Source organism: Salvelinus sp. IW2-2015, unplaced genomic scaffold (genome assembly GCF_002910315.2).
Source record: "Salvelinus sp. IW2-2015 unplaced genomic scaffold, ASM291031v2 Un_scaffold1210, whole genome shotgun sequence".
Lineage (NCBI taxonomy): Eukaryota > Metazoa > Chordata > Actinopteri > Salmoniformes > Salmonidae > Salvelinus > Salvelinus sp. IW2-2015.
In genome coordinates this window covers 273,042-282,743 of record NW_019942779.1, presented here as the reverse complement: position 1 = coordinate 282,743, position 9,702 = coordinate 273,042, and the positions used below count along the sequence as shown (strand labels likewise).

The window sequence follows — 9,702 nt, the reverse complement described above, 5'->3', positions numbered from 1 at the left end:
ACTCATACTGTACAGTACTGTGAGGGTTCTAGTTCTCATCAACATGTGTAGTATAATCACTCATACTGTACAGTACTGTGAGGGTTCTAGTTCTCCCTCTCGCCTACATTTGGCCCCAAGTTCTCATCAACATCACTTCTTATATCTTCTCTGGCGATGCATCTTGGAAAGTATCTTCTGGAATCTAATCCAACCCTGGCAGTCTTCAGGATAAGTGTCTGCACACCCCGCATTCATGGCCTCCAGTAAGGACATCTGGTCATGTGGAGGGTGGTCATAAACCTTCCACCTCCACGCAGAGAAACACTCCTCTATGGGGTTTAGGAAGGGGGAGTATGAAGGAAGGAATAGTACTGACATCCTGGGATGTGTAGTAAACCAGTCTGTGACTGCAGCAGAGTGGGGTTGAATCAGAGCCAGGTTGAATCCAGTTTCCTCCACAAAGATGAATGTATGTGCAGTTTGCCTTGCTTCCATCTCCGTTACTCTAAAATCCACAGTTTTACAGTACTTGACATTATGCATAGCTGTGTATGTACCCTGTTTGGTTATTGAACAGACATCTTACCTGGACATATTGATGTGTTTGGAATGATGTGTTTGGAATGATGAGTTCTTTCTCACGTTCACCGTTTCTCAAAGGGTACAACTGCTTCATCCTTATTTTATGTTTCTCTGGGACTCTGGCAACTGTCGTTGTGCTGACCGTATTCACATTCCCACAAGTGATATTGTCTGCCAGCACTCTGTCCCGAATTTCCCACAGTTGTATTACATTGTGGCCAATTACCATGTCAACAATGGCAATTTCCTGCCATCTGATAATATTCTGCCTCTCCCTCCTGTGGGAGGCAACCTTTGGATCCTACTGAAAAACACAAAACAATCAATATATTTCAAAATGTCAGTACATGTAAAAATGTGAACGTACTGTATTGTACTGTAATATGAAGTTCAATTATCATTGAAGGATGCACATCTCACCTGTTGTTTTGACTGAAAAAACAATGCAGATTTGGTTGCACCCTTAAACCGGACTCTACATGGTTTACAACATGGTCAATAATTGTGTCCCTTATCTCATCAGAGACCACCGCTCTTGGTCTTCCTCTCCTTTGTCCTCCATGCATTCTCCCTCTCCCTGCCACTCTTCTTTCCCCACCAACCTGTCTTCTTTGATCCATGTTTCCAAACTAAATCATTATGAAGCCGTCCTCTTTTGTCTGTTTGGTAACGAGACTAAAAACAAGACACTTGGGTAGGCTTTCAGCTGAAATTGCAATCAGCTGTGTTTGGAATGATTAAATATTCTGCAGAGATTTTCTGTTTCAATCTGGTTACAGGAGAAATGCACAGCATTTTCCATCATTCTGTTTTGAATGTGTTTTTAACAGTTTTGGAAACAGTGTGTTGCATTTGAAAACATGCTGCAAATATATATATAATATATAGTAGCAGGTGGTGGAGTATGAATGAGAGTCCATGGATTTCAGAAAATGTGGTCATTGAATGCATTTTGTGTGAAAGCAATGAAAAATGATTCACAGTTTGGTTCACATACACTTCTGTTTTGCTGACTGTGTGAAGAGTTTTGACAATGTGACTTCAGTTTTGACCAATGCATGTTAGCAATTGAAAAAAAACTAAGTGCATCTTGCATTGACAGTGTGCCAACTTCCCTATTAGCTGTAAGTTACCACAAGCAAGGCTTTCTGGGTTACATTTCTAACAATGTGCCAATGTACTGTCTCATCGTGCTACCTCCCTTTCAAACTGAAAATATCTCCAAAATTGATTTCCTTCTATAACTGGTGTACTAAATGCAGTGTAACGTTCTAACACTCCCCTTGCTGTTGTAGGGATTCCCCTATTCTCTTTCAAGTCAACTCTCAAGCAGCAAACGGCCTTATAAGTTATTTAATAACATATGACACATCTACTGTCTGTTTTCTCAGAGGTTCCAAAGACAGACAAGAGCTTTGAGGAGAGATTGATATTCAAAACGTTCATCCTGAAGTTTGTGAATGCCTTTACCCCCATTATATACATAGCATTTTTCAGAGGCAGGTGAGTCCCCACAGTCTTAGTCTTTATCTACTGATCTGTATGAACTTGTTATGTTATGCTATGCTATGTTATGTTATGCTATTATGTTATGTTATGCTATGTTAGATTATATCTTGTTAATATGCTATGTTATGCTATGCTGTGTTATGCTATGTTATGTTATTTTATGTTGTGTTATGCTATGTTATTTTATTTTGTGTTATGCTATGTTATGTTAAATTATATTATGTTAATATGTTATGTTATGCTATGTTATGATATGCCATGTTATGTTATGCTGTGTTATGTTATGCTATGTTAATCACACAATCTATGTCAGTGAGATGTAGTAGAGGTGTCCTTGGGTATTGCCTCTCCTAACCCTTCATTTTCTTCCTGTGCTCCTACAGGCTTGTTGGTCGACCTGGAAGTTATCTTTATGTGTTTGAGTCGTATCGAATGGAAGAGGTAAACAAACCGTTAGATAGAAGACTCTGCATCATGAACAGTCATTTGGATATGTATTCAATATTAGTCATCTGACAGTAAAGGAAGAAAAACAATAATTAATTATTTGTAATTTTATAAATATTCAATTTTCATTCATTTCATCACATTGCCTATTGAACACAATCTTTATAAATGTTGAAGTGCAGATGGCTATGAATTAAACACTGTTAGTTAACCTAGAAACATACATTAGGAGTTCACATATTCAAAATAAATCTGTATTCAAGTCCTGCAATTCAAACAAACACAGAAAAACAACCTGTGCACTACGGTGAATATTTAAAGAAGTTGTCCCTCTTGAGCCGATGACCAACGTTTACAGTGAACTTGGATCTCTGCGAACGTCCGGGAAATTGCCTTTAAAAGTCTATTGCTGTGAGGAAGTCTGGGTTGGATTAAATCCCATCCTTAGTATGTGTATTTTGACCATGTTAGTCTGTCTATAATGGACGTGTGCTTCAGGACAGAAGGCCTTTAACTGGGTTTTCCCCGGCAGTGTGCTCATGGAGGATGTCTGATGGAGTTGTGTATTCAGCTCAGTATCACCATGTTGGGAAAGCAACTCATCCAGAACAATTTATTTGAGATTGGCATTCCGTGAGTACACACACGAACGAGCGTGCACACACATGCACGCACACACACAAAAACACACCCACACACAAGTATGCACACACCAATAGTGTCTGTATATCAAGGATTCACATCAGCCTGTAACATCCACAGACCAATACTTCTCTGTGGTTCTTATGCCTGTCCGACTGTGCCATTGTTTCTGACTATCTCCCTGCGCCTACAGGAAGCTGAAGAAGCTGATAAGGTACATCAAGTCCAAGAGAAGGTCCTTCCAGGAAGAGGAGAGAGAGAAGAAGTTACAGCGCTATGAGACGGACCACTTCCTAGAGCCCTTCGCAGGCCTCACGCCAGAGTACATGGAGATGAGTGAGTCTGTTTGTCTGTCTGTTTGTGTGTGTGTGTCTGTTTGTCTGTGTGTCTGTGTGTCTGTGTCTGTGTCTGTGTGTCTGTGTGTCTGTGTGTGTGTGTGTGTGTGTGTGTGTGTGTGTGTGTGTGTGTGTGTGTGTGTGTCTGTGTGTCTGTGTGTCTTGTGTGTCTGTTGTGTGTTGTGTGTCGTGTGTCTGTGTGTCTGTGTGTCTGTGTGTCTGGTGTGTCTGTGGGTGTCCCCTGTGTTCTGTGTGTCTGTGTGTCTGTGTGTCTGTGTGTCTGTGTGTCTGTGTGTCCGTGTGTCCGTGTGTCCGTGTGTCCGTGTGTGTGTGTGGTGAACCGTATGACACTGCTACGGCTCCCTGTGAGACCTTTGGTAGACAGCCTCCCCCAATCAGTCAGACTGACCCTTCTCTCAATAAAATGTGATCTTCAACTATGTCACTGTCCAAAAGTCAATATCATGGAAACCTTCATCTGGATATGCATGTCCAGTCCACATTGTCCAGTTGATTTTAAAAGCATCTTTCTCTGCTTTGTATGTTCAGCTTACACCTTGGTTTGACAGCGAGGTAGCAACAGCATTTATTTTCATCTTGCACTTTCCTATCAACATATGTGACATATGTGATACCTCTAGGTGTGAGTAAAACAACCCGTCTGTTGCTATACAGTGACCAGCCCCATGTTTTTAGTATGGCAGATATTTCACACTACACGCCTCTGCCATGGTGTCTCCAATGGGCATTGTTCAGATTTTTATAAAAAAAAAATATATATTTCATCTTTATTTAACCAGGTAGGCCAGTTGAAAACAAGTTCTCATTTACAACTGCGACCTGGCCAAGATAAAGCAAAGCAGTTCGACACATACAACAACACAGAGTTACACATGGAATAAACAAACATACAGTCAATAATACAGTAGAAAAAAAAAATATATAGCTGTCTGCCACCACTGTGACATATATGATTTTTCATACATGCGCTTCCTTGTTCCCCGCACTCAGAAGTTTCATGTTGAATTGTATCACGTACTAGTAGTCGGAAAATATCACTGTGATGCTTTGAGATATTATATAACCATAAAGGTGGAAACATGTAAAGCTGGTTCACCACTGTTGTGATACCATGTAACTACACATGACAACATCTGAGTTTTGTTAGCACAAGTCGGTCCACCTTCGTTCAAAGACACGTGTCATAACAGATGTCTGTCGTTTCGAGGTCAACAGAGTATTATGGTTGTGTCCCGATTCTCCACCCATCTCCAAAAAGAGTGTGTACTTGGACTTGCGCACTAACCCTCATGGATTTCATAATTAGACGGGTTACTCACGCATATCTGCTTGTCCGGGACAAGAAAGAAAATGGTCCGACAAGAAGAATATAGATTTGCGTTGTCCGGATGGTCAAGTAAAGAAAATCACACAAAAATCACAATATCAAACAATTYGTCTGATCACAYTTAGATCAGAGTGGCCCCTGGATGCGATGTGTTGCTGTTCTGTATTGCATTGACAGGCAGGGCGGTCTTTCAATCCTCCCCGGTTGCGAGATACGCTATTGACATCAAAGAGCAGACCCGCGTGTAGCCGCATGTGCACATTTGCTGATATTACTGGCTAATCATTGAGTTATTTGCACAGTTATAGCACATTTTTGGTCAGCAAATAGGCTTTGTACTGTCATGAAAACCCTGGAAAATGCACGCTGTGCGCATCAGCTGCATGTGTGCCAGAGGAGCGAGAGGGAGACATGACAGCAGGTAGGCCTATAAAATAATAACAACAGACTAACTAGATAGCCGATTCAAACCACATTGTGTACCCTGACTAGTTATCTCGCTAGTTAACTATTTAGCTATTATCATGTCTTAATGTAATTGTCATGTCCGATGTCCTAAAAACGTTCCACTGACACGCAGTTGATGAACGGGTGCGTTATTAATAAACCAAAGCTTACTCCAGTGTAAAGTTGTCTCTCCAGCGCAGTAAATCTGACACTGTTAGAAAGCTGGGATTCCCCTCTATTCAACATTGGTCGTGTCAGTCTGAAATATATTCTTATAATAGCCTAATTGAGAAATATCCCCCATGCTGTCAATAGATCTCCCCTGAAACCGGAATATATTGCAAGGTTATAGACATGTCTTAGTTAGTTACCTTTTGCTTTGAAGTAGCCTACTTTAGCCCTGATTCATTGAAAAATACAATTATTTTATTAAGGCATAAAAAGTATTTGGTTGTAATTGTAACATTTCTATATTTTAAAGTCTGTGAAGAGTGGCTAYCCATCTGCCAAGAGAGCCTTCAAGAGGCAGTGTTGTATTTTGAGAAAGGCTTGAATATGCAAAGAAACAAATAGGCAGAGAGTAGAGTACATGTGTTGACTGATTCTCTGTAGTAACAGGGCTAATAATGATAATAATTACTTTAATTTAGTGTTTTCTTGCATCATACAATTTATAGCTAATTCACCTTTTTGGCCCATAGTYTTAAYTCACTTKTTTTTTTGTGACTTGAGCTTTCGGACAAGTAAAAAATCTGTCCCAGTGGCTAAAAAAGTTTGTGTCAAGCCTTGCCTCTTGCACACTACGTTACACACAGCCTTTGTCAACAGAAAGTGGCAAAGCAGAAGATGTGGAATCAATAAGGACTGTGGTCCCCACTGAATAAACTCAGGGATAATTTCTGTTGGCCAGAGAACCAATGAGATGCTGTAATGAACAGCCTTGTACATGTTGTTATGGAGATCTTAAATCTTTAGACGTAACCCTTACYAAAGAACCACATGATCACAATTTCACATGTACAACCTCTTGGTTCACAGCACACCAGTCTTCCTGCTGCGTCACCGTGTGTGTGTCAATGACTGATTTCACCTGTATTCCTACACTTTGCACTTCAAAGTAAATCTTAGCTTTGTATAATACACTCAAGAAAAACAATGTTATTTATCATCGTGATTCGGGAGTAACACTTAAACAGAATGATATGTCCCACCAACATTTGTCAAATATACAGAAAACCCTAAAATTGTGGACAAACTGAAATTAAATCAATTATGAGAGAATTGTCAGATTAAAAAAGCAGTGCAGATGAGACTCTTTTGCTAAGTGCAGAGAAGTATTGTAAATCAATTTGTAGGGAACTTCAAATTGAAACTTCAGAAACTTCAGCATACCCCAAATCCAGAGGTTGTGAGTTCAAATCCCAGGTGGGGTCATATTGAAAAGTCAGTACTAAGTGATTATTGTCATTGATGAACGATTTTTACACTATTTAATCTGAACAGCGTATCACTTACCTTAAAACCCCCCATACCATTTAATTACTTCCCTTACAAAAAAACACATGAAATCACATTTTCACATTTTCACATGAGAAATAATAGTTTTCAAATGTTGAGCTGAAATGTCCCAAAACAAAATAGACAAGTGACATGTTAACATGTTATTCTCCTCACATGTGAAAAGGTAGTGTTAATTAACACGTACAGTCTGTGTCATTCTGATCTAAGAATATTACTCCTGCTTATTATGAAGAAAAAATACATCTGTTTAACTTGGTAAACTAAAGGTGTGTTTAGAATTATTTTGTTGTATTAATACTATTTAATCTCTCCTCAGCACTAATATTATTCTGTTAGTCCTGTGGGTACCTTTGCCACTGTTCCACCCCTTGTGTATTGTGCTGTCATGGTGAATTTCAGTTTTCACATGTGAAAATTTTATTTGCCTTTCCACATGTGCAAACCTAACTCTCACATGTGAATTGCCTTTCACATGTGGAAAACTCAGATGTGTTCATGTGTAGTTACATGGTATCACAACTGTGGTGAACAGCTTTACATGTTTCCACCTTTATGGTTATATATATCTCAAAGCATCACAGTGATATTTTCTGACCACTAGTACATGATACAATTCAACATGAAACTTGAATCTAAGTGCGGGGAACAAGGAAGCACATGTATGAAATTTTGCATCCCCATGTTTTATTTAACTTAAGATTATATTTTCACGCTCTCAAACGTAGTTTTGTGTAGTTTCATGTTATCACATTACCTTACATTACCACATAAGATCATGTGATCCGACTGACGTGAACCTCTGTCGTGAGAGAATTCTTATAAGCTTTCACGTTGGTTGAGTAACTAGAATCAATCAATTGAGTCAAACAAGAAAAGCTTTTTAGACTGTCACTCTACTGGTTTTTGGCTCCAGCTTCAAACCTACAGATGTGAATAGATAGATTGAAGGATTAGATAGAGATGGATTTAAATGAGTATTGACTTTAATCTTGATGAAATCTCAGGTTACTGGCTTTAGCAAATGTCAGAGGTAGAAGTCATTAATGGATGTGTGCGAGCCGAAGGCCATTTTCCTCAGCTAGCTAATTAGAACCCATGTCTTTTGATGACCTAGTAGAAGATATTAATGATTCCTGAAATATTTAACAGGGTATTGAATAGCGTTTCAAAGGCTGTATGGGGGAAAAAATACTTTTGGGGGGTAAGAACTCCAGTTTTTAGACGATGATCATTTAGTTGGGTTTATTACTATTGTGAAGCAACATTGATTGAGTAGAATGTAGCTTACTGCCATTTCGGTCTTGGACAGTTTCATGCTGTTGAAGGGTAAAACTTCTGGCGAGCTTCATGTGATTCATGTGCTCAGCACATACTTTTTATGGAGGGAAACAAAATGTAAAGCAGAACCATATCAAARGAAACACACCGCGTGTACAAAACATTAATATTAATATCCTAATATTGAGTTGCACCCCCTTTTGCGCTCAGAACAGSCTCAATTCATCATGGCATGGACTCTACAAGTTGTTGCTTTCCACAGGGATGCTGGCCCATGTTGACRCCAATGCTTCCTACAGTTGTGTCAAGTTGGCTTGGTGTCCTTTGGGTGGTGGACCATTCTTTATACACACYGGAAACTGTTGAGCGTGAAAAACCCAGCAGCGTTGCAGTTCTTGACACACTCACACCGGTGCACCTGGCACCTACTACCATACCCCATTCAAAGGTACTTTGAAGCTACTTTTTTGTCTTGACCATTCACCCTCTGAATGGCACAAATGCACAATCCATGTCTCAATTGTCTCAAGGTTTAAAAATACTTATTTAGTTAACCTGTCTTCTCCCGTTCGTCTACACTGATTGAAGTGGATTTAACAATTGACATTATCAAGGGATCAAAGCTTTCGCCTGGATTCACCTGGTCAGTCTATGTCATGGAAAGAGCAGGTGTTCCTAATGTTTTGTCCACGCAGTGTACATGCTCCCTGTGTAGGAGTTGGCCAGAAATCATTTTGGAATTATTCCGGGAATCCATTCCTCTTTTTTACTTGAAATGCGCCCTAAGCCAAGCACAATGAGAAGGGGATGTAGCTAATTGAATGAATGACTTCCTTCCTCCATACCAAACCTACACCCTGGGCCTTCTTCATTACAGACAGCAGTGTTTTTACTCAGCAGATCTTCCTGTTGGCACACACCTCTGCCAGATTCTCCATCAGGCTCTATTTACTTTGACTTGCTGTTTGGTCCATGGCCCACATCTCTCTTTTCCTGCCTTCTTCTTCTTCTTCGTTTTCTTCTTCTCTCTCTCTATCTCTCTCTCCCTACATCCACCTATCTCTGGAGCTGGCATTGGCAAGCATATACCTCAACTCAAGTGAAAAGAGCATCAGTGTTTTCATCTATTACATCAGGAGACGTATACACTATTAGTACTTAGGTTAGCATATATTTGCAGTGTAAGATGGCTATTAAGATAGCTCTAAAGAAAGACGTTGTTTGTTCTCTGTCTGAACTTTGTACTCTTGAGAAAGTCTTAAACAACTGAAGAGTCCAGTCGCAGCGCTTGTAATGTACTTCACTTTCTCAAGAGGCAGTGTCTCTCAGTTAATGCCTGGTAAGTAGGCCTATTCTCAGGACACAGAGAGTTTTAGGCTTAACTTAATTGTTCATGGCATCGCAAAGATACTGTAGGCTAATTTCACCCTACCGCATTATGGTATCATGGATATTATGATATCATTAAAGAAATGTTCTTATGTTCCAAACGGACTATTAGTCCAAACCTTCACCAGTCACACCCAAGATCTACATATTTATTATAGCAGTTGTACATTTTTCACAGAATCCTGCACCTTGTAGTGGGGTTGGATTTCCCCTCGAGGGGCT

General features: G+C 39.8%; 1 protein-coding gene across 1 annotated transcript in view; it reads left to right on the top strand.

The window, feature by feature from the left end:
• Positions 1-9,702, top strand: part of LOC112070042 (anoctamin-1-like) — a 40,442-nt gene that overhangs the window by 18,129 nt on the left and 12,611 nt on the right. The window contains exons 9-12 of the mRNA XM_070438821.1: positions 1,956-2,067; positions 2,457-2,514; positions 3,053-3,153; positions 3,356-3,498. Of these exons, the coding sequence (XP_070294922.1) occupies positions 1,956-2,067; positions 2,457-2,514; positions 3,053-3,153; positions 3,356-3,498 (414 nt within the window). The remainder of the gene's footprint in view (positions 1-1,955; positions 2,068-2,456; positions 2,515-3,052; positions 3,154-3,355; positions 3,499-9,702) is intronic.